Here is a 25,733-nt window from a genome sequence, read left to right as displayed (position 1 = left end):
AAAAACTCTCTGTCCACGTCAACACCAGGATAACATGTTTTCACCTGAAATCGTACGCTGCCTTCTATTTCTTTCCTTCCCCCATTTTCTTTTTCTCTTAGATGCTGGAGGCGACGTTTTCTGCTGAGCTGAAACCGCAGCAGAGACACCAGCTGAGCGCAGTCAATGGAGCCCAGCAACACCATGGACTCTGGAGAAAGAGACAATCACTGCATCAATATTTCATTACTCTTTCACTGCACACAGTTTTTACATTCTTAATATTAATGAAGTAGGATAAAAAAATAACCTGCCCGGAGGAAGGCAGTGATTTGGGTTCACAAGATGAATACAGTAATAGTTGGGTATAAGACCATGTGTGGACCTCAAGATGCTACTTGTGGGGATGGTTATAAGCCAAAAACTGTAACTCAAAAACATGACCGTATAGCATAACTTATACATATAAAGGAATCCTGAAATACACCACAATATCAATACATTATCATATGAAAGTAAGGAATACATCTAAATAATTCACTGACTTAATCCAATATCAATATCCAAAAAAGACCCACACGCTGTATATCACAAGATATGTTTCACACCCAACTTCTTAAGGTTTCAATTTTATAGCAAGTCCATTAAACTAACACTTGATTTTTGGAGTGAAGGAGAAAAGCAGTTTGTCTGGAGTAAAGACATGTAAGCAGGGAGAATATTCAAACTTTGTGTAATCCCCGCAAGGATTGGATTGACAAGAGTTAATAGCAGAGGACTATCCATGTGCCCTGCCTCACAACATAAACACGTAGCTGCGCAGCACAATGGAGCTAATAGCAAAGGGCACATAATTCTTATTTTACTTCACTCATTTCTTGTTGCTGTGGAAACTAGGCATCTTCAGTTGCTATGGTTATGAAGCTGGTTAGGTAAAAGAGGCATGCCGGTGATGCTGGAAATTGGCAATTTCCTGACCAAAAAGATGGTGTGACTGGCCAAATAATACACTATTACAGCGGACATGGTGTGTGGCAACACTATTACCTACCACCTATAATCAAGCCTCATAAAATTCCCTGTACAACGGATTTGGCCTAGAACTTGGTATCTCATGGTTGTCAGTCCACCACATTGCATGATTTACCTATGATAATAGCAGAACTACATCTGCAATTTGCAGTAACGCACCTATACCAATTTCCAATGATGAAGCATCCTGACAATTATAGATTCATACTGCTTTCTGTAAAAAATCATTGGAGAAAACCTACCCTTCTCTACATGCAGCAATACTTTGGATACGTCAGTGGGTGATGTACTTGCTAGTGTGTTGGTGATCTAATGCTTGCAGCACTAATTTTATGAGTACATCACTTGCTTATGTCTGATAAGTATCAGCTGCATCACATTACAAGTCTAGAAATGTCTTGTCAGTGCCTACAGTCATGGCCAAAAGTTTTGAGAATGATACAAATGTTAATTTTTACAAAGTCTACTGCATCAGGTTTTATAATGGCAATTTGCATATACTCCAGAATGTTATAAAGAGTGATCAGCAATTAAAAGCAATTAATTGCAAAGTCAATATTTGCCCAAAAAATGAACTTTTTCCCCCAAAACAAATTTCAACTTCATCGCAGGCCTGCCTTACAATTAGCAGCTAACATCGTTTCAGTGATTGCTCCAGTAACACAGGTGTGGGTGTTGATGAGGACAGGGCTGGAGATCAATGTGTCATGATTAAGTAAGAATTACACCACTGGACACTTTAAAAGGAGGCTGATGCTTGCCATCATTGTTTCTCTTCTGTTAACCATGGTTATCTCTAAAGAAACACGTGCAGTCATCAGTGCACTGCACAAAACTGGCCTAACAGGGAAGAATATCGCAGCTAGAAATATTGCACCAATATTTGGAACATCTGGAAAACAGCTTGTTCGGAGAAGACAAGGTGAGCGATCCCACCAGTCTTGTCTCATGCCAACTGTAAAGCATCCTGCAACCATTCATGTATGGGGTTGCTTCTCAGCCAAGGGAATTGTCTCTCTCACAGTCTTGCCTAAAAACACATCCATGAATAAAGAATGGTACCAGAATGTCCTCCGAGAGCAGCTTCTCCCAACCGTCCAAGTGCAGTTTGGTGATCAACAATGCCTTTTCCAGCATGATGGAGCACCTTGCCATAAAGCAAAGGTGATAACTAAATGGCTCAGGGGACAAAACAAATAGATTTTAGGGTCCTTGGCCTGGAAACTCCCCAGATCTTAATCCCATTGAGAACTTGTGGTCCATCATCAGGAAACAAACAAAAAACAAATTGTGACAAAATGCAAGCATTGATTGTGCAAGAATGGACGGCTATCAGTCAGGATTTGGCCCAGAAGTTGATTGAGAGCTGCCAGGGAGAATTGCAGAGGTCCTGAAGAAGAAGGGTCAACAATGCAAATATTGACTTGCTGCATTAACTCATTCTGACTGTCAATAAAAGCTTTTGTTACTCATAATATGATTGCACTTGTATTTCTGTATGTGATAAAAACATCTGACAAACACACATAAAAACCAGAGGGCAACAGATCATGTGAAAATATAATATTTGTGTCATTTGTGGCACTCGGCCTACCCGGGCAAGTCCCGAGCCCAGAGCTGCTTTGGGGGCCCACGTATGGATTACACACGGAATCCATAGGGTTGCGGGGGGCTGTATCTAATAAATCCATAGGGTATAATGGGGCTTTATGTAAAATACCCATGGCAGTTTTTAATGCTGCCAAGTGAGTTTACTGCAAAAGGGGGCTGCTGAAACCTGGAGCTAACCCTGTCTACTAGAGAAGCATCAGGTGACTGATAGTAAACGTGGATATGTGGACAAGCCATTCACATCATGCCCCTGTAGACATCATTACATGAATGGAAAGAGACTTTATGTAGTTTTGACAGCAATACAAATAAAACATGATCTATAGCAAAAAATTGTAAAAATAAATCTAATTGGGGAATTTGGGAATTAGACCAGCTTCTTGCAACAGTTCTATGTCTGTCTTTGGAGCTCCGCTGTCATTGAGCAGGTCTATCTAGTAATTCTTAGCATAGCTTCTCTAGCTTAAAGTTTTTTCATTTGAACAAAACCCAGAGGCATTGGGTTTATACTCACCTCAGCAATCAATCATTCTCCACTGCTGTTATGAGGCAACCAAGGGAACCACTGCTCTCCACTCCACATTCCTTAAGAGGGCAGTTAATGGCTTGAAATGTCACCATTAATGGCCGAGGTGAATCACCCTACCGCGGTTGGAAGCCTGATCTGACATAATGATATGCGAGCAGTAAGTGAAGACCTTATTTTGTGGGTAAAACTTAGGTATTATATTCAAAATTATGCAGTTATTGGCCTGGGGGTGTTGGACAGGGTTGACTCCATGTTTCAGTAAGCCCCTTGGGCGACAGAGGCTCAGTGGGCCCCTTTACAGAAACTAAAACAGTTCCCTGTTCCCTGTTCCCTAAAATGTCCCTAGTTCCAAACAGCCCCCTCAAGGTCATTTTATGTACAGCCACTGCATGGGTTATATTATATACAGCCCCCTCATGGTTTATATTATATACAGCCCCACCTAGTTTTATCATGTACAGGAAGTCCCAGGTTCTGTAGGTTTGTTCTTAAATTGAATTTGTATGTAAGTTGGAACTGTATACTCTATAATTGTAGCTTCAGACAAATTTTTTTTTTGGTTTCTGTGACAATTGGATTTTCAAAATGTTGGATTGTAATAAGAACCAGGATTAACTATAAAGCTTAATTGCAGACACCTTTAATAACTGTTATATCTTTTCATTGTAGCATAGGGCTAAAGAACAGTAAATTACCAAGAGATCCGTTTGTAACAAGGGATTGTCTGTAAGTTGGGTGTTCTTAAGTAGGGGACCGCCTGTACTGAGATTTGGCTATGTGGGCCCCCCTAGCAGCACTGGAATGCCTGGTGCTGGCGCCAGCCCTGGTGTTGGACCTTGTTTGATGATGTGCAGCAACCCAACCATATGACCATACCATAATGAATTAGAATATTGAGATTGTTTACATATGGCTAAACAGTCCCTTGCATAGGTTACACAGCAGCATACATACTGTTCTCTTCACTAGTAACATAGAATAGTACAAACACCATGCAACAAATTAAAACAATGAATAACGCAAGAAGGAGACATGAGCCATCATGCTGTCAAATAGTTGCTAGGGAGTTGAGAGCCAAGACGCATACAGCATTTAAAATGTGCTGCTACCATTTGGGCAGGCTGATAACAGAACAGCAGGTAAGTATTTTAATTAGACTATATTACTAGTGTATTAAAATTAATGTGTGGAGGTGTCAGAAGATCTTAGCATATGGCTAAGGAAAGTTAAGTTGCTGAATGTTTCATTAAATACAGATTAGCTAATACAGATTAGCCAATGTCTCTGTCTCACATGTGTGTGGATCATAAAAAGCTTCTACCTAATTACCGTATATACTTGTGTATAAGCAGTTCGCTTGGCGAACGCAGTAAAAACGAAAAACTTGCCAAAAATGTACATTTTTCATAATATTCAAAAAAAGTTATGGGCACTAAAATGGTACCACTCAACACATAAAAAATAGGCCCTAAACCAGCTCTGCCAACCAAAAAATATAAAAGTTATGTCTCCGATAAGATGGCGATATGAAAATAAATGAAATTTTCTCTATATTCGTATTTCTTCAGTAAAGTTTTAAAAATAGATTTTAAAAAACTACATAAATGAGGAATCAGTGTAATCGTAGTGATCTATAGAATAAAGATAATATGTTATTTTTATGGTATGGTGTACGGACCCCAAAATATACAAAAAGAAATGATAACAGTACATTCTTCAAAACTGAAAAAAAAACCGCAGTTGCAAATTATTGTGCACAAAACATTTTATAGGTTGTAAAGAACGGAAAATGGTCATTTGTTGAATTTACAGCATTAGGAGATCACATTCACTGAAATAAAAAGCTATTTCAATCCAAAATATACTAACAAGCCAAATTACATGATAACATAGGAACCCTTATATCACCTTTACAATTCTTGCATCAATTGGACTTGTGAGTTTTTGGAGAGTTTCTGCTTGAATTTCTTTGCATGATGTCACAATTGCCTCCCAGAGCTGCTGTTTTGATGTGAACTGCCTCCCACCCTCATAGATCTTTTGCTTGATGATAGGGTTAGGGTTAGTGGACCCACACTGAAACTCTAGAAGAACCCATAAGTTTAAGGCCCGTTCCATACTTGCAAGTGTGATGCGATGAACTCGCATCACACTCGCAATGCATGCTGCCGGGATCGCACGGCCCGAACGATGCAAACCAGGAGTGAACTGACATGCTGCGTTCAGTCCTTGTTTGCAGCGTTCGGGCCATGCGATCCCGGCAGCATGCGTTGCGAGTGTGATGTAAGTTCATCGCATCACACTTGCAAGTGGTGAACGGGCCTAATAGATGCAAGAATTGTAAAGGCGATATCAAAGTGTTCCTATGTTACGTGTAACTTGGCCTGTTGTTTGGATTGAAGTAGCTTTTTGATTTCAGTGAATGTGACCTCCTAATTCAGCAAATTCAACAAATGACCATTTTTAGTTTGTTACAACCCATAAAATGCTTTAAAATGCATAATAACTTGCAACTGTGCAATTTTTTTTTTAATTTTGAAGATTGTCTGTTGTACTGTTGTCATTGGGAGTTTTGTTCAATAAAATTCGATTTATACTTTAACAAGTGATGACTTACTACAATGACTGTCATTTGCATCGACCATTTAGGAAAATCAGATATAAATATAATTTGCATAATAATAAGGAATGTGGTGCAGAATGAAAGAAGTGTTTTTTTAAGTTCCTATAAGCATCATAGTGGATCCCTGCACTTCATTTTCTATATTTATAATCATATGTACTTCACCATAAAAACTACCCAAATAGTTTGTGCTTTCACAGTGTTTTATAAAAATATAGACTAAGCAGATTCAAGACCATAGTGCTGTGACTTTGGTACAGTCAAATACGATACTCTGTTTTTCAAAGATAATTTCCCTCCACTCTAATCACTTTACCTGCAGATTCCACTAAAGCAAGATTCTTCAGCCGACAGTCTGTAAGCAGTTCCTGAAGCTCTCGGTACTTAGTGTTCAAGGATAAAAAGGGAATATTTCTCAGCATAATATCTTCAACCCTTACATTGTACCTCCTGGGACAGAAATATAAGGAATGATGTATCTGCTTGGCTTACTTAATCACTTGCTAATAGTCGTGCTACATTACTACAGTATAATAACTAATGATTTAGGCTGCTTTCTGGATAATACGCAGATTTACTGGTGTCAGCACTTGATGGAGTTTGTAAGTACATACAGTGTATACAACATGTTTTATTGACAGTATATATAAAGATGCAGTAGGTTTTATTGTCAGGGGATGTCTTGTTTTTCCATGAACAAATATTCACATTTATTGGTGAATAAAAAATATCAACATTAATTTATATACTGTAGTCATGCCATCACATACATCAGTATAACCAGGCAAACTCTGAATTGCATCAAGAATTCCCATTTCACTTCTTCCCATTTGCACGCAACAGTCAGTGATTTTATCCCATGAATTCTTCACCAAAGTCACAACCTCTTGTAGTATCTAAAAGATCTACTAATACTAAAGAATGGTGTGGGGCAGGGGGTGCAAGGACTGAAGCTAGGTTTATGTTCTGATGCCATTGACCAACTGGTGGTCAATCTGTGCTTTGTCTGTGGTTTTCTTGCTTAAAGGAAATCTATCTATCATAATAAACCATCGGCACTAACTCATAAATACAAGCAGCATGACTGCGGTAATCTGCTTATACATGTTATCCATTTCCTCCTTCCTTCTAAAATCAACTTTTAAAAATATGCATCAATTGGACTTGGAGAATTTCTGCCTGAATTTCTTTGCATGATGTCAGAATAGCCTTCCAGAACTGCTGTTTTGATGTGAACTGCCTCCCACCCTGATAGATATTTTGCTTGATGATAGGGTTAGTGGACCACACTGAAACTACAAGAACCCATAAGTTTAATAGATGTGCAACACCCTCGCCGATGCAATGGCGAAGGAGTGCTTGCGAATAAGCCCCACAGCATGTCATCACTTAACACAGGGGACATTGCAGTGGTTAATCCTGCCTGGCAAGGCAGAAGTTAATTGTTCTGTGTGATGTAAGAGTCTAGTAACCACTCACATGTATTGCATCCTGTCTCTGTAAGCTGAGAGGTAATTGGAGGAGCAGCCACCATCTGACCAAGGGGAGATGATAAAACCCCTGGCCCAGAATGTTCTAGAGGGTAGAGACTTAGGTCTTAGGAATGTGAGGAGTTAGTAGCTAGCTGAGCTGTAGCTCAGGGGGAGACTGGAGTCTCTCCAGTACAGGCTCTTAGGAGTCTGTACCCTTAGCACACCAGACCAGAGCAGGAAGAGCCTAGCCCCTGCCTCTGAAGAGTGGAACTAGGAGTTAGTGTAGTGAGGAAAGGGGTATCATCCTACCTTTAAGGGTGATACCTGAAGCCCCTGAGAACAAGCTGAAGCATCCTACTAGGACCCAGCTACCGCCCAGCCTGCCATCTGTATCCAGGCTGGTGCTCTACTCCTGTGGCTCCCTCCAAGTACCTCTCCAGCACTCCACCATTTGGTTCACGGCATGTTGCTGAAGTTCCTGCGGTTCCAATAAAGAACTGTAAGTTGTTTTGTTCAACCTCTGCCTCCGTCTGGTCCCTGCTACTACAACTACCATCATCACCGGCACCCTGTCCACCACACAGAGACTCACACTCGGGACATTAAGGGGTTGCCCCAGGGAGATCCGCTATAGCAGCCTCTCCCTCATCATTTCTTGCCAACACCACCCTGCTGGAGACCTGCCAGGCTGTAGGACAGCCCTCCGGTTCCCCCGTACCAAGCACCGTGACAATAGCGTGCTTAGGCCGCAACCGCCAGCCACTCCGGTACTGCGGGCCCGGCTGTCTCCAGGCCTCACCTCAAAAGGCTAGGCCCCGGTGGGGGATGTTGCAAGTGGCGTCACGAACAGGATTGATACTTCTGTGCCTTATCCTGGCACTAAAGACTGTACTTTATTATTAAAAAGACTGTGCTGCCTAACCCTGCTGCCATCCGGGTTTAGGCCCAAGTACTTGTGTGTTTCTGGACTGAACTTTGTTATACTGCTGCCACGTGCTGTCGAGCGCCGCTCCAGCACTTAAGAGGTTAATCCCTGCAAGAACTGTACCAGCTCTGCTACATCCGGCGCTGCCGCGCCTAAAGATTTTGCCTCAGAAACTGTGGCGCAGCAAGTAATTCCAGCCCGCCAAAATCTTCACTGGCGGGAAACCCAGACGACACACCAAGCTCCACCCACGCGCGAAGGGCGCGAACCCCGCCTCCTGTGGCGCAGGAAAAATTAGAGCCCGCCACAGCTCTTGGCGGGAAGGACTTGGACTCCTCCCACTGGCTCGAGGCAGACTTCCTGCCCCGCCTCAGAGAAACGCCAGAACTCATGCGGATCTTGGACTGTGAGGTCAACACCATGTGGGGTCCTCCGCCATTACCTCCTGTGGAGCGTCCAGAGTTTTACGAAGTGTTAGAGACCATGGTTGTGGTCTCTGCGCAGCCGGTCCGGAGGCCCTTTGCTGGGCACCTACAAAGGACTCTGTCCCTCTACACATAGAGGAGACCCTTTGCAACTTTATTGCACTTTTCCCCACATCAAGGGCTGTGCCCAGAAGATGGACTTTCCTATTGGAGACCTTCTGAGAGACTGTTGCCAATTTTGAGGAAAAGTTGCCATGTAATTTATTAGTATTTTGCACTTAATGCCTTCCCTCTTAGGTACGGACGTTATGCTTGCACCTTTTTTATGCCTTTCCTTTGCAGGAAAAGAGACATTTGATCCTGCTACCCTGAGTAGCCTAACTTCCTATGTAACGTTTGCAACGTTTAAGATGTGTACCCATTGAGCTCCTAAGCCAATGTGAGCTTACAATATGCTTGCACCCTGTCTATATGCCAGTAGTTTGCATTAACCCTGTCTTAGGCTTTCCAGGTTGTAGTGTGGCTGTGTCGGACCGTCTTTTTGTGTGAAACACTGACTGTTACCTTATCCCCAAACCGAGGTTTGCACATGGGGGTAGTCCGTAAACTGCGGGTCCTTCGGGGACCGGGGGTGTTACAGAGATAGCACCTGGATGCCACTCATACTATGGGTAAGGACGTCAGGAGGTACTCGTGTCGCATATGCTAATGCAATGCAGATATACACATTATATAATTGTCGCCAGGGAAGAAGTGTTTACATAACAAATATACAGGCCTTGGTGCAAGGAGTGGATTACAGGACATGACACCACACCTTTCCTACTGTACAGTTCGGTTTAATGGCGTTAGCGACCAACTGTCTTACTTCGCATCTACATATATGTGTCTTAGTCCGACACCAACCCAGGTGCCTGTTTCCAGGACCATGGGCGGTTTGTCCCTACACCTTCACATAGCCTGCACTTCCCCGAAGTGCCCGTATCCACCTATGCGCCCCAACCATCTGTAGTCGAGCCGAGGGCGGCTCTTTCAATTGCCCCCGGGGTATGCAACACCCTCGCCGATGCAATGGCGAAGGAGTGCTTGCGAATAAGCCCCACAGCATGTCATCACTTAACACAGGGGACATTGCAGTGGTTAATCCTGCCTGGCAAGGCAGAAGTTAATTGTTCTGTGTGATGTAAGAGTCTAGTAACCACTCACATGTATTGCATCCTGTCTCTGTAAGCTGAGAGGTAATTGGAGGAGCAGCCACCATCTGACCAAGGGGAGATGATAAAACCCCTGGCCCAGAATGTTCTAGAGGGTAGAGACTTAGGTCTTAGGAATGTGAGGAGTTAGTAGCTAGCTGAGCTGTAGCTCAGGGGGAGACTGGAGTCTCTCCAGTACAGGCTCTTAGGAGTCTGTACCCTTAGCACACCAGACCAGAGCAGGAAGAGCCTAGCCCCTGCCTCTGAAGAGTGGAACTAGGAGTTAGTGTAGTGAGGAAAGGGGTATCATCCTACCTTTAAGGGTGATACCTGAAGCCCCTGAGAACAAGCTGAAGCATCCTACTAGGACCCAGCTACCGCCCAGCCTGCCATCTGTATCCAGGCTGGTGCTCTACTCCTGTGGCTCCCTCCAAGTACCTCTCCAGCACTCCACCATTTGGTTCACGGCATGTTGCTGAAGTTCCTGCGGTTCCAATAAAGAACTGTAAGTTGTTTTGTTCAACCTCTGCCTCCGTCTGGTCCCTGCTACTACAACTACCAACATCACCGGCACCCTGTCCACCACACAGAGACTCACACTCGGGACATTAAGGGGTTGCCCCAGGGAGATCCGCTATAGCAGCCTCTCCCTCATCATTTCTTGCCAACACCACCCTGCTGGAGACCTGCCAGGCTGTAGGACAGCCCTCCGGTTCCCCCGTACCAAGCACCGTGACAATAGCGTGCTTAGGCCGCAACCGCCAGCCACTCCGGTACTGCGGGCCCGGCTGTCTCCAGGCCTCACCTCAAAAGGCTAGGCCCTGGTGGGGGATGTTGCAGATGCAAGAATTGTTAAGGTGATATCAAAGTAGTGTTCCTATGTTTTACGTGTAACTTGGCCTGTTGTTTGGATCGAAGTAGCTTTTGATTTCAGTGAATGTGACCTCCTACTTCAGCAAATTCAATAAATGACCCTTTTTAGTTTGTTACAACCTATAAAATTCTTTGAAACTCTGAAGTGCATAATAATTTTCTAATTACCTCTAGGGGGTGTTACCGGAGTCCCTCTGTGCTGCAGCTTCACTGGCTGTTACAGTGTGCAGGGGCACTTTTCCCTCCCACTGTGTAATATTACACAAGGTAGAGGGGGGATTGCTGAGGAGAGAGAATAACTCCCCCAGAACCCTTCTGGCTCACTAGCATAATGTTAAAAGTTGATTTATGAAGGAAGGAGGCCATGGATAAAATAGATAACTAGATTACCAAAGTCACAGTATCTGGACCTATGAGTAAGTGTCCCATATTTTCTACTTCACATAGAATGAATAGGGGCTTATTTATGTGTCCTATAATTTATAATTTACTATTTAGAGGTGTAATATAACAGTTGTATTATACATTGTGACAAAGTATACGGTATACAATATTAGAGAATATGTGTTGGGAAAATACATATCTATTTTTTAACCAACATAAAACCAACAAAAAGAAACCAAATTCCAAATGATTTCTATTCCAAGTTTCAGCGTATCATCAGGTTTTTATTTTCACAGCTGTCTGTTTTCAGAAATGAGACAGACAATCTTTTATATACTGGTATACATTCCTAGTAAAATCATTGCATGCATGAAAAATCAAGGTCTGAACAGAGCCTTAGTGAGCTATAGAGCACCTTTAAATGTCAGTGAAGCCAAAAACCATAGCAGGTTAACAGCTATGAGAATGCTAAGAAGTATTGATATATGAAAGAAATGTGCTTAATATCGCCTCCCAGTGGCCACTGTATGTAAAATGCATTAAATGCAGGGCAGCAGATTAATTTATGGTAGATGATTAGTACTCACCTGCCTTGCCCGTCCCCCTGTCCAGTAATCTTAGATTGTTATTTTTGGCATGGCTGTATTTTGAAGAAATTTTTTTTTAAATATTCTAACTAGCCTGAGGGGCGCTGCCACAATGTAATCCATGTAAGCCCCTGGCCCTGCATGGCAGCCTGGCACCACCTACATAGATTGCAGAGAACCAGTGATCTCGCCGTCTCTCTTTGATTCTCCTGAATGTAAGATGATTACATTTCTTGCACTGATACCCAGCCAGCTGCGCAGGCAATGGAATCATCTTGTATTCACAAGATTGACGTCACCAACTCTCTGCAAGCTGTGTAGGCGGTGATGGTGGAGTATATCCATATCATAAAGGCTACCATCAATCACATGTAGACTCAGTACAGCATCATATGGGCTGCTAGGAGTAGTACCGTATCCTCTTTATGTGTAATTATACTTCTTTCTATATCCTCTGTAGAATCTAAGACACCAATGGCATGACAGTCTGACAGTCCATTATAATGAGGAGTAGAAGCTTTCTATTCGCTTTCTATGTGGTAGAAGTCTGTTCCCTGTATGGAGCTTCTAAGTGGTATACGTACAACTGAAACGCATGCAAGTTAGGCCAAATAAAATGAATAAATGCTTTATTCAAATTACCGTATTTTTCAGACTATAAGGCACACAAAAAAACCTTGGTTCTCTCAGAAAGGTGCGCCTTATAGTCCAGTGCGCCTTATATATAGCCTTATATAACAGCTGCCTTGAGCTATGCACAGGTCTGCCACCTGCTGGTCATTCATCTTTATAATCCGCTGTGTGCCTTATAGTCCAAATAATAAGGTATATATATTGGGTAAAGTGACATAGGGGGAATATTTATCAGGGCCTGAAATAATCACAAATGATAGTTCATTGCTAACACTTGCAATTATTTTCCCCAATACCCAACAACCAGCCAAGCAGAGGGCGGGGCCTGCCGAAAGTGGATGTTACTGTCCCCACACCTGCGCACACGCTCCAGCCGGCAAATTTTCACATGTGAAAAGTTGCCGGGCGTGTTTATTTCTACACCAGGCAGGGACACTGCGCAGGACCCCGCAGGATACAATTTAGGCAGGAGCGTCTTCATGTATCAGGCTGCGCAAGAGCGGCGGCGGGGCTATCATACATATGATAAATACACTCCATCGAATCAAAAAATTGCATTGCTGAGAGCACTGCTTTGTAGCAGATATGTAACAAGGCCATAGAACTGGATCAGAACTTTATCCTCTTCATTCTAAGAATTACTAGCATTTTCTATCTAGCTATAGACATGCTTCTTTGCACATGTTAAGAGAATGCTATGATTATCCCTAGTAAACAGCATAGTGTTACTTATTACATTCAATACTCACTCTTGATGCCCAAAGCCCAGCTCTGGGAGATAAGGCAATTTTTTTATTCGAATAATACTGTCATACAGAGATGGCTGCAGACTCTGAGCTACTGCATTTGCCAGAATGACAGCAATCATCACTGGTAATATATGAGAAATTTGTCCAGTCAGTTCAAATACAATAACTGCAGTAGACACAGTATGGGTGACAGCTCCCGAGAGCGCCGCTGCACCTGATGAAGGAAATAAGGCAGAAGTATCAGAGCTGAATTCATAGAATAATAAAGAACGCAATGAAACACAAAATGATTTCTTACCTACAACTGCATAGCCACCAGGTACAATCCGATAGATGCTGCCATCACTGTGAATACCATCTGGGAACCAAGCTGCCATACTCTCACCAACTAGCCTGCCAAATGCAGCACCTGATATAAAGTTAACATTATACATATAAAGTTAACAGTATACAGTAGTATACGCAGATAAGCCTCTCGATGTGTCCGGCAGGACGGGGGGCATGGCCACTATCATACGCCGACATATGATAAATTTTGCCCCTGAGAGTCTGGCGTTTTGCTGGGAAACCTGTTCTGTCCGGCCATTTATGTGGAAGTCACTTTGCACACACTTTGCTAAAGACTTATTTATTTCACACAATTCTGAGACTTGATAGATATCTAAGCCTTGTGTGAACATTTCCCTGGCACTAAGAATGCTGGGTTAAAGTGTTTTCTTAAATCAGGCACAGTTGTGACAGCTGTTATTGTACAACACAATGGGTATTGTAGAAGGTGCCAACATGTATAATATGGTCATTTCTGTAGGAGGTCTTGGCATAAAAGGCTGTTTATATCCAAAACTCTTAATAAGCATTGGGAAACTAAAATGTAATGTCTAAAACATACATTTCTCTAATATTGAAAAGTGGGCAGGGATGTCTGCAAAGCCAATGAGAAAGGGGAATAGACAGACAAGATGAGAAATAAGGAATAAGAAGAACATAAACAGAACCATCTGGTCTACATTAGGGGTAGCCTTTTGGAGACCTTTCACTGTATATCAAATGTGTAAATATAGATGAAATATACATACTGCCAGGCAAGGGGGGGGGGGGGGGTAAATAGGAAAGGCTGGGCCCCATAGAAGGCTTCTGAATGGGACCCCTTCCCACTAAAAAAAATTACATATTTGTATACTCACACATGCAAGTTATAATTACCACACTCATGCACTCATATAAAGACATACACACACACACATACAGTGCCATATACAAACATACAGCATATATACACACATACAGCACATACATACACCATATACTGTATACACATACAGCACATACTTACACCATATACTGTATACACATACAGCACATACATACAGATACAGCATATTTACATCCCATATATGTTAGTATACATATTATGTTGTACAATGTGCAGCACAATATGCATACACTAGTGTCCACCCTCCATTCTTTAGTGTGTCAGGTTGGATGAAAGGGCCCTATGACACTGTGGGCCCCAAAGCAGATGTAGTTACGCCCCTGCTGCTAACAATCCTCTAAAGAAATGTGAATTAGTTGTGAAATCGGTAATGTGAAAAATGTGAAATGTGAACCAGTAATTCTGTTTCCATAAGTCCTCCATGACAGCCATTGATTTCCGGACAGCCTTTTTTCTTGTCAGCCACTTTTTCCAAAATCGCGTCCAGTTCAGCCCCAAACATGAAGCCTCTAGAAAAGGAGTATCTCCTCCCCACTGTCTTAGGCACATAGCTTTATGTACAGAGTTGGAAAGGGCAGCTTCTTTAACGGAAAATCTAATGCTGCCCCTTGATGCAGCCGCCAGGAATGCTGTAGCCGTACAAAGGAGTGGAATAGATCCAAGGATAACTTCTCTAGGGGTTCCCCCTTTAAAATGATCTTCAAGTTCCGCTAATCAGAAGTGTTCTTGCTACAAAGGTAGCAGGGATGTTAATTTTCATGTTTACTATGGATGAATCCAATAATTTCTTTATAAGACTGTCAGATTTCCTATCCAGGGGCTTCTTTAGTTGAGTTGCATCTTCAAAGGTAAATCTGTCTTCTTTACCGCTTTTGTAACTTGTACATAGACTTTGTAGTCTCCCTTTTTCAGGAGGCTTCATGTTTGGGGCCGAACTGGATGCGAGTTACTTCTGTCTTTCTACTCAAGTCACAGATAGCAAAATAACATGTTTATTTAATGCTCATTTTTTATAAAACAGTTATTGGTTTTTATAAATGTGTTATAGTAACTTTCTTCTAGGCAAATTGTCGCTACTCACCTATTACAAATACTGGCATGAAGGCTCCACATGGGACTGGGAGTGTGGTAGCCAGGGCAGACATCCAAAACTGAGAGAATGGAAAAAGGGGTTAAAAATACAGGGTAAGGCAAACATAAAAGAAACAGAATCTCTAATACATGCATAAAACACTAACAAAATATTTTAAATAATTAAATAAAACAAGCTTTATGATAAAAGTATTTGATATGCTACACATTTTGCATGTTTTTGCTCTGTAATTTTTTTTTTATAGGTACACTTTAACTGTGAGACACATAATCTAAAAGAAAAATCCAGAAAATGCTTATTAATTAAAAGTCATACTATGCAATTTTTAAATAGGTATTAAATTTGCATTTTATTGCATGGTATAAGTATTTGAAAACAGAACTTAAAGGGAACCTGTCACCGCTGTTTGAAAAAATTCAGTTGCGGGCAGGTTCCCATAGAGCCCTTATAGCATAAGGGCAAGCTTTCTTCTGTTGGCTGAATTATAACACATATGCCTATGGCGCATGTGTGGAAGCAGGAAGCTAAGTAGTAAAGCCGCACATGCACCGTAGGTATTTGTGTTATAATTCAGCCGATTACTGAGCCGATTCCTCACAATCATCCTTACTCCACAGGTTGAGCCCCTGACATATGAGAATTGATAGCGATCTTCTGTTTTTTCCATCTACTACTAATTACACCAACAGTTATTGTCTTCTCGCCAAGCTGATTGCTTATTGTCCTGTAGGCCATTCCAGCCCTGTGCAGATCTACAATTGTGTCCCTGATGTCCTTAGACAGCTCTTTGGTCTTGGTGGAGAGGTTGGAGTGTGATGGAGATTTTATAGAGGTAACAAGTTCAACATGTGCAATTAATACAGGTAATGAGTGCAGAGTAGGAGTTCTTCAAGAAAAACAGTTGGGAGAAAGCCAGAATTCTTGCTGGTTGGTAAATGATCACTTATTTCATGCAATAAAATGCTAATTAATAATACAATGTAGTTTTCCGATTCCCCTTAGATTCTGTATTTGGTGTACCTACCATAAAAATTACATTCTTTGTAGGTATGAAAATGTGCAAAATCCTACGTGTATCAAATACTTATTTTCACGCTGTAAATATGTTTTTTCAAACTTAACTTACCTTCATTAGAATGAAGACCACCAAACTGACAAACACATTGGTTTTGGGGTTTTTCCAGGCATTAGAAGCACCTCTAAACATAAAGTCTTCAGAGATTCCTTGTTGAGCCCAAGTACAGTTGTCAAACAGTGTTACCAAAGTCTCTTTTTGGGTTAGCTATAGAGAAAAGTAGGGAAAGTAAGACAATAATATGTGTAATAGGTTATGAATGTGTTATTATATGACCATCTCCACAGACTAAAAGCAAACTTACCTGACCAGCCATGAACTGACCAAATCCTGGTGGGAAAGTCAGAGTAGATATGAGTAAAGTGACCACAGCCGGAAACAGAAGACGCCTGCGGGTCAAGTTTCAGCAATCAGTGGGCTACTTGTAAAACATCAGCAACATTGCTAATGAAGGCTCAGTAAAATAACATTATTTTCTATTGTTTGCCTCTTTGTACTTAGTATCTTCATTACTACCCATTGTCCATTGGAATTTGGTCATATGGTCAAAAGTAAACAGATAACTCTTTCTAAGTACTAAATTATTTTAATTTGACATTTTTTATAGGAAATCCTACTTTTCAGTACATTCCATTTATACTAAAAAAATGCAATGCGATTCACATGAGAGAAAACCATACTGCTATTATGTTAAGTAACAATGTACCTGTCACCAGGAATGTGATTTTTAGCTGGTTACTCTGTCAGCACCCCGAATGATTTCCGTACATTATAAAACATTTTACATTGCCTGTCTCGATGCCAGCAGTGTGTGGTAACCCCCAGGGGGGAGGGGGGGGGGGTGAGGGGAAGCTAACAAAGGCATTTTAAAAATCAGCATAGGCTATTGAAACCTGTCACCAGGTTCGCTTTAAACAGTTCTATCTCTTGGACCCCAGAAAAAAAAGCTGGTCCTCAAAGTTGAAAACAGCTGAGTCCCTTAAAGGGAACCAGAGGGCCTTTTCTAGGAGTAGATTGTTTCCCACAGACATGGTATTGCATAAGGCAGGCATGTTTTTGAAACACCTCAGAGTTTAATGGTTATGAAAATATAGTGTATTAAACTTTATCTGGCTCCCAGCCAGCTCTCCAGAGTGAGTCCCTGGGGCGTGTGAGAAAATGAGCAGAGTCCCCATGTTCTGAGGTAAAAGCTCATCCTCTTCATTATTCAAACCCACTTCCCTCGTCCTCACTCCCAATCCGCACCACTGTGTCTAATCTTGCCATGATAGGCATCGCATGAGCAGAGAGAGTGGAGACTTTACTGAGCGGTCAGTGGCTTCTATTTACCATGTGCAGCAGGCAGTGAACTGTCGACCCTGTGGTGACAGGTTCCCTTAAAGGGGTTAATTCAACAGCATACAAAGACAATTTAAGCAATTGTATATGTCAAGTATTATGGCTACAGTTTGGGATGGACCCTTTCCTGTTCTAGTGTAACTGTTCCCAAAGCAAGATCCTAAACAGCATAATATGATGAATTTAGCGTGGAGGCCTTTCAGTGGCTCGTAGACCTGACCTCAAACCCACCAAAAGGCTGAATTAGAATGTCTATTGCATGGCAGAAGTTATCTCTAGTACCTGATATCACAATGCTATTTTTAGTGTAATAAGCACATATTCGCACAGACACTCCTAAGCATTTCCAGAAGGTTGTCATCACCACAAAACTTGGTGTAACAAGCTCATCTAGTTGTAGTCAGCATAATTTTGCTGACGTAGTGTATTCCCATTGCAGTTTACAATATACTGCAGCAAGTCACTGCATCACGTACTAGATTTATTCAGTATTTTACCGCAGAACAGTCATGACCTGGCTGCAATGTGGAGACAGAAAAAAAGACATCAAATGGTTTCTGAGAAACCAGGGGAACTGAAGAATCTTATGTGACTGTGGTTAGTGCTGATTTTATTATCATTACTTATAAAATCAGTTGAATAGGTATAAAACATGGACTGGGAATAGGACAAACTATTTATCTCTTAGGAAGAGAAAAAAAGTGTGTACCATTGAGAGCTATGATACAGTATTTATGTAGTTTTTTGCAACAATTTCACATTGGAGGGAAACATATTTTACAAGCAAAGAATAACCCCAAAGAAATGCAATATGAAGAGGACCTGTCAACACTCCAGACCTTTTCTTATTCCACCTAAAAATGTATCTACTGTACATACTAGTGTATTAGCCGAGTTTTTTAGCACAAAAAATGGCAATTAAATAAACTAAACTTACATGCTCATCCTCCGGTGCCCCGATGCTCGTCGTGGCTCCACTTCGGTCTTCTCTCTGCTGTATTAGTCGGGAGAGACGCGTCCATGCGTCCATGCGCGCCGGTGCCCACTATGATGTGGCGGTGTTGCCATAGAAGACATCATAATGTGCGCCGGCCGTCAGATCGCATGGATGCGTCTCTGCCAGCTAATACAGAAGAGAAGACCGAAGAATAGCCGCTAGAAGCCACGCCGAGGATCGGTAGCCGCAACGAGCATCAGGGCGTCAGAGAGTGAGTATGTAAGTTTTTTTTTTTTAATGTGCTTAGCAAACTGCAGGCCGGCTGTAGACTACATGGGGGCAGGCCGGCTGTAGACTACATGGGGGCAGGCCGGCTGTACACTACATGGGGGCTGGCCGGCAGGACACTACATGGGGGCTGGCCGACTGCGCACTACATGGGGGCTGGCCGGCTGCGCACTACATGGGGGCTGGCCGGCTGCGCACTACATGGGGGCTGGCCGGCTGCGCACTACATGGGGGCAGGCCGGCTGCGCACTACATGGGGGCAGGCCGGCTGCGCACTACATGGGGGCAGGCCGGCTGCGCACTACATGGGGGCCGGCCGGCTGCGCACTACATGGGGGCCGGCCGGCTGCGCACTACATGGGGGCTGGCCGGCTGTAGACTACATGGGGGCTGGCCGGCTGTAGACTACATGGGGGCTGGCTGGCTGTAGACTACATGGGGGCTGGCTGGCTGTAGACTACATGGGGGCTGGCTGTAGACTACATGGGGGCTGGCTGGCTGTAGACTACATGGGGGCTGGCTGGCTGTAGACTACATGGGGGCTGGCCGGCTGTACACTACATGGGGGCTGGCCGGCTGTACACTACATGGGGGCTGGCCGGCTGTACACTACATGGGGGCTGGCCGGCTGTACACTACATGGGGGCTAGCCGGCTGTACACTACATGGGGGCTGGCCGGCTGTACACTACATGGGGGCTGGCCGGCTGTGCACTACATGGGGGCTGGCCGGCTGCGCACTACATGGGGGCTGGCTGAAGACTACATGGGGGCTGGCTGGCTGTAGACTACATGGGGGCTGGCTGGCTGTAGACTACATGGGGGCTGGCTGGCTGTAGACTACATGGGGGCTGGCTGGCTGTAGACTACATGGGGGCTGGCTGGCTGTAGACTACATGGGGGCTGGCCGGCTGTACACTACATGGGGGCTGGCCGGCTGTACACTACATGGGGGCTGGCCGGCTGTACACTACATGGGGGCTGGCCGGCAGTACACTACATGGGGGCTGGCCGGCTGCGCACTACATGGGGGCTGGCCGGCTGAAGACTACATGGGGGCTGGCTGGCTGTAGACTACATGGGGGCTGGCTGGCTGTAGACTACATGGGGGCTGGCTGTAGACTACATGGGGGCTGGCTGGCTGTAGACTACATGGGGGCTGGCTGGCTGTAGACTACATGGGGGCTGGCTGGCTGTAGACTACATGGGGGCTGGCTGGCTGTAGACTACATGGGGGCTGGCTGGCTGTAGACTACATGGGGGTTGGCTGGCTGTAGACTACATGGGGGCTGGCTGGCTGTAGACTACATGGGGGTTGGCTGGCTGTAGACTACATGGGGGCTGGCTGTAGACTACATGGGGGCTGGCTGGCTGTAGACTACATGGGGGCTGGCTGGCTGTAGACTACATGGGGGCTGGCTGTAGACTACATGGGGGCTGGCAGGCTGTATACTACAGAGGGCTGGCTGGCTGTATACTACAGGGGGCTGGCTGGCTGTATACTACTGGGGGCTGGCTGGCTGTATACTACTGGATGCTGGCTATATACTACTGGGGGCTGGCTGGCTGTATACTACAGGGGGCTGGCTGGCTGTGTACTACAGGGGGCTGGCTGGCTGTGTACTACAGGGGGCTGGCTGGCTGTGTACTACAGGGGGCTGGCTGGCTGTGTACTACAGGGGGCTGGCTGGCTGTGTACTACAGGGGGCTAGATGGATATATACTGGGAGCGTGTGACCAATGCATTTTCCACCCTCGGCTTATACTCGAGTAAATAGGTTTCCCCAGTTTTTGGTGGTAAAATTATGGGTCTCAGCTTATACTCAGGACGGCTTATACTCAAGTATATACAGTAAATAATTGACTACCTGGAGTTCTCATTCACCTTTATCAAGGGGTTGTCTCACAATAAATATAACCTTGTATTCAGTAGGAATAACAGAGGAACAGTACAATACAAAGTTATAAGAAAAGAATGAAAAGGGAACCTGTATGATTGTGTAACGATATATGTTGTTATATCTGATGTACCTCAGCTAATGCTCCTTGTGTTGCAATGTTGCACCGTTTAATTTCTGTGCCAATAAAGCGATTTAAAAAAATAAATAAATTCAGCCCTTCTTTTACTTAAACTTTTACTTTGCTATCTCTCCTGGCATACAGCCAGATCCCACGGTGAGTTGTAGGGAGCGAGCCCAGACTCCAGCGTCCCCTCCCATCCTAACTCACTTTGACTTCTGACAATGCCTCCTTGGAGGTATGCTGTAATTTCATGTAATCATATACATACATGGGGTAGATTTTGCAAATGTTAGTGGGTTAAGGACCTTAGAGGTCATCACCTTGGTCATATGGCAGGGAGTGCTGAATGGTGAGAAGGAGGCATGGGGTATGCGGAGGAGTAGAAGTGAGTGAGGAAGAGAGTGGCCGCTGGACTCAGCTCAGCAGGGCTTGCCCCCTCGGACTCACTGCTGGATATGGCAGTATACCAGGTAAAATAACAAAGTTGATATTATGGGGATGTCAGGGAAACAATTTTTAGCTCAAGGAAGGGTGGCATTTAGTTAATAGGGCTCTATGGGAACCTGTCACTAGCTATATTTGTGAAAATGTAGGTTCAATGCTTTACAAATAAAGCTGACATTTTATTGGCGGTAATACATCTTCTTAAAGCAGGGATGCACACATTTTTTGCACTCAACTTCAATGGGCAGACACACACACACATACACGCGGTGGGGAATATTTATCATGATGATAACATGATGATATGATAGCCCTGATGCTGCTCTTGCACAGCCTGATACATCAAGAGGCTCCAGCCTTGCCTGGCATAGAAATAAATGGAGCCTGCAAATTTTCACTGGAAAGATTCGCACACGCGTGGGGACAGTAACTCCGTGTGCCAGCCCACTCATGGTTGTAGCTGAGGTGAAAGTAATTTTATACTCACTTTTTCATTAGAAATTTGTTGATTGCCTTTTGTTTCCTCATGAATTCTACAATCTTGCGATTTAGGTAGACAAACAGCGCACCTCCAAATCCACTAGCGATCCTGAAAGAAATGGAAGTTTTAAGGAAAACACATGGGGGAGGGCATTTTTTAAAGTCAAATCGGTTTTACAAAGTTGAAAAGAGTGGGTTTGTGTCTCCCCCCCCCCCAATTTGAGCCTTAAGTTTTAAACTAAGGACATATATGTATGTATTGTAACAAGCAGCGGATTGTGAACCCAATGCGCTATCCAACTGGTTTGACTTTGGGCCACACACTAAGGGCGTTATCCCTGGACCTCTGTTTTATTCATCCTTTTACCCCTACACAGGGATCTGGATTTCACTGCATAGAGATCACAAGGCCACTCCCTCTTATGGTGGTCCCAGTGTGGATAGCATCAGGCCCTTGGTCCCTGTTACGTGGCAACAAGGTGTCAGGCAGAGCGGGTAGTCAAAGTCAGTCAGAGTCAAGGCAGGCAGCATACAAACAGAAACTTAAACAAGCCGAGGGTCATGGCAGGCAGCACAGGTTCAGAAATCAAGCCGGGGTCAGATACCAGGGAACAGGGAATTGAAACAGAGTTGAAAGACGAGCCGAGGTCTTACAGAAGACGACAAGCAGATTCAGATACCATACAGAAAGTAGAGCTAACTACCAACCTTGCTCAGGCGCAAAGAATAGGACATGCTGGACTATATGACGGGGGGAGCATGCTCATAGGCTGGGACGGCCTAGCTGGGAAACACCCTGCACCTTTAAGAAGGAAAGAGGCGCCTCACATGCCCTAATGGAGCTAGAGCATGGCCGGCCGGCTGAAGGTAAGCCTGCGTGACAAGGGGCGGAACTTGTTGCCAGCGTTACATGTATTGTAGGGGACTCACATTATTTTGCATCTAAGTCAAAATAAACTTAGGACTATGGGATTTGTATAATTGCATTTGGATGAAAGTGGCCTATCGATATACTTTACTGTATTTGTGTCGGTATACGCTGCATGTTTTTGCTTGTTACAAGGGTACGGAACATATCTATAAAGAAGTTAAACCCCAAAATGTAACATCTGCAAGGCTGACATTTTGGATAACAACAAATTAATATTTCATTAAATTCCTCTGGTCATGGGTGGAGAAAAGTAAGTGGGAAGTGTGACAATTTAGGATGGATGCCAGATCAGATTGGAACACATTCCAGTCTGTCCAAAAAAAACTGGTCAATACAACAACACTTCTGTTTATGCAGCTGCTCACAGACAGGGTAGGCTTCGTTTCATGTAAGAGTAACAGAGTGGTCTCTTTCTGTACTAGTCCATTGCGTAGTTTCCACATGGTATTCAGTTTAAATCTTACAAAGAAATATTCAGAGCAGTGGTACACAACCGATTTTGGACTAAGGACTGCATCATGGGATTATACTATTGCCAGAGAGCTACAATTACATTTCGAATGCATTATTCAGTATATTCAGTAAAGGGATGAGGTCTCTGAGCCAATTTAGATACTAATGATCTATCCTCAAGATGGACCATCAGTATCACATCGGTGGCGATTCTGCAGATCCTGCACCAATCAGCTGTTTCAGGCATTATCTGGTGCTAGAAGCTATACAGGGAACAATACAGAGAGCTGAAGCTTCTCTCCCCTGTATGCAGTTCTGCTCCTAGGAACTAAAACAGCAGTGCTATGGTAGGGCTTCTAATGAAAGAACAGGGTCTTCTGCTCCCTGCTCTCCCCTTGTATAGCTTGTGCTATGGTAGGTCTTCTAATGAAAGAACAGGGTCTTCTGCTCCCTGCTCTCCCCCTTGTATAGCTTGTGCTATGGTAGGGCTTCTAATGAAAGAACAGGGTCTTCTGCTCCCTGCTCTCCCCCTTGTATAGCTTGTGCTATGGTAGGGCTTCTAATGAAAGAACAGGGTCTTCTGCACCCTGCTCTCCCCCTTGTATAGCTTGTGCTATGGTAGGACTTCTATTGAAAGAACAGGGTCTTCTGCTCCCTACTCTCCCCCTTGTATAGCTTGTGCTATGGTAGGGCTTCTATTGAAAGAACAGGGTCTTTCTGCTCCCTGCTCTCCCCTTGTATAGCTTGTGCTATGGTAGGGCTTCTATTGAAAGAACAGGGTCTTTCTGCTCCCTGCTGCCCCCCTTGTATAGCTTGTGCTATGGTAGGGCTTCTATTGAAAGAACAGGGTCTTTCTGCTCCCTGCTCCCCCCCTTGTATAGCTTGTGCTATGGTAGGGCTTCTATTGAAAGAACAGGGTCTTTCTGCTCCCTGCTCCCCCCTTGTATAGCTTGTGCTATGGTAGGGCTTCTATTGAAAGAAAAGGGTCTTCTGCTCCCTGCTCTCCCCTTGTATAGCTTGCGCTATGGTGAAGCCACTAATTGTAATGTCATTTAGAACAACAATTTACAAATATACATTGCAGTCAAAAAGTTAATCAAAGTCGTAATAAATGGAATAACAAGTCAAATGACTGACACTAACCCAATTACCGCAAAGGCTGGAAGTTCTTGAAGGTCAAAAGGAAAATCTAGACGAAAACGGGTTTTAAACAGCGCAGTGATAGTCTCTGAAAGAAAAGTAACAAGACAGCTTGACAAACATCAGTGAAAATCACAACAAGATCAAGTGATTGACAGAAGATGTTGTAGCAGGCGGGATCACCACAAGCAACTCTTTGCCCATGGCAATTAATTACATGACAAGCCATGTCACTAGCTTTCACTAACCACAAAGTGATAAGGTTTTTCTTAGAACAGCACATGCTAGAAGGGGTAAATAGTATACTGATGGTCGCACCATGGGCACTATTCCAGCAGTGGCATCTCCTGTCATGGAGTGTCACAGATAAAGTCATCAAAGTAAATGCTGTAAAGCAATCGTGATAAAAATTCTTTTATTTCCTTGTCTTATTCTTCAAAATTATCTCATGATCTTCTATAACCTAAAGTCTCTATATATCAAGCATACATTTACTAGAGCAAATATACAATTGATAATAGATAAATCAATTTTTTCCTTAGATTGAAAACAAATTAAAAAAAGCACATATGGCAGTGAAAGCTGAAATCATAAAATGACATTCAGAGGTGCTTTGGACCATTCTTGTAGATCTGAGGACTCACAGATGACCCCATATGAATAGAGCTGGACCACCGCTACACTTATATCATAGGGACTTTTGGGATGGCGATCTGTGGCAGTCTCATAAATGTGGAGAGCTGTTTGATCAAGTGCATCACACACATGCTTTAGGCATCAATGAGTTCACACATTGGGGCACATTTACTAAGGGCTTTGCGCCACTTTTCTGTTGGACTTTGCATGTGCTTTCTAGTGGAAACTGCTTGCACCGGTATTTAATAAGAGTCTGCACCACAAATGAGACGCAAGCGACCGTTTTATGGCACAGCTGCACTAGCCACCAGGCTTTCCAGTGCTCAGTCGAACCGTGCACCAGATATGGACCAGATTTAACATGCAAATTCTGGCTTACGACCAATGTTAAAGGTGCACCACAAAAAAGTGAACTCTGTCGGGCAAGTGCAGTGACTGATAAATGATTTCTGGTGCACGTTCTTATTGAATCTGGTGCACCGAGCATTATACACTGGCAAACCCACTTTTAGTGCAGTTTCCTACAGTCTTAGTAAATGTGCCCCATTGTGTTTCAATAAAACTTTGAAATGTAATTCAAATGCAACGGGCAGGGGCTCGGCCCGATCCCATGTGTTAGGTAACGAGCACCCAGTGTTTTGCATTATTTACATGGTGCTCATTCCTGAT

The 25,733-nt window shown here is 43.6% G+C and overlaps 1 protein-coding gene across 4 annotated transcripts in view; it reads right to left on the bottom strand.

Moving 5' to 3' along the window:
- CLCN2 (chloride voltage-gated channel 2) overlaps positions 1-25,733 on the bottom strand; it is a 99,802-nt gene that overhangs the window by 5,710 nt on the left and 68,359 nt on the right. For all 4 annotated transcript variants that reach the window (XM_072142368.1, XM_072142369.1, XM_072142371.1 and 1 more), the window contains 9 exons: positions 24,432-24,516; positions 21,912-22,013; positions 16,701-16,785; positions 16,448-16,603; positions 15,310-15,379; positions 13,314-13,424; positions 13,016-13,229; positions 6,091-6,224; positions 45-190 (listed from right to left, as the gene is read on the bottom strand). In XM_072142368.1, coding sequence (XP_071998469.1) covers positions 45-190; positions 6,091-6,224; positions 13,016-13,229; positions 13,314-13,424; positions 15,310-15,379; positions 16,448-16,603; positions 16,701-16,785; positions 21,912-22,013; positions 24,432-24,516 — 1,103 coding nt within the window. The remainder of the gene's footprint in view (positions 1-44; positions 191-6,090; positions 6,225-13,015; positions 13,230-13,313; positions 13,425-15,309; positions 15,380-16,447; positions 16,604-16,700; positions 16,786-21,911; positions 22,014-24,431; positions 24,517-25,733) is intronic.

The sequence above is a fragment of the Engystomops pustulosus genome, chromosome 3 (assembly GCF_040894005.1).
Source record: "Engystomops pustulosus chromosome 3, aEngPut4.maternal, whole genome shotgun sequence".
Taxonomy (NCBI): Eukaryota; Metazoa; Chordata; class Amphibia; order Anura; family Leptodactylidae; genus Engystomops; species Engystomops pustulosus.
Note: the sequence above shows the minus strand (reverse complement) of the source record. Positions and strands in the feature narration are given on the sequence as shown.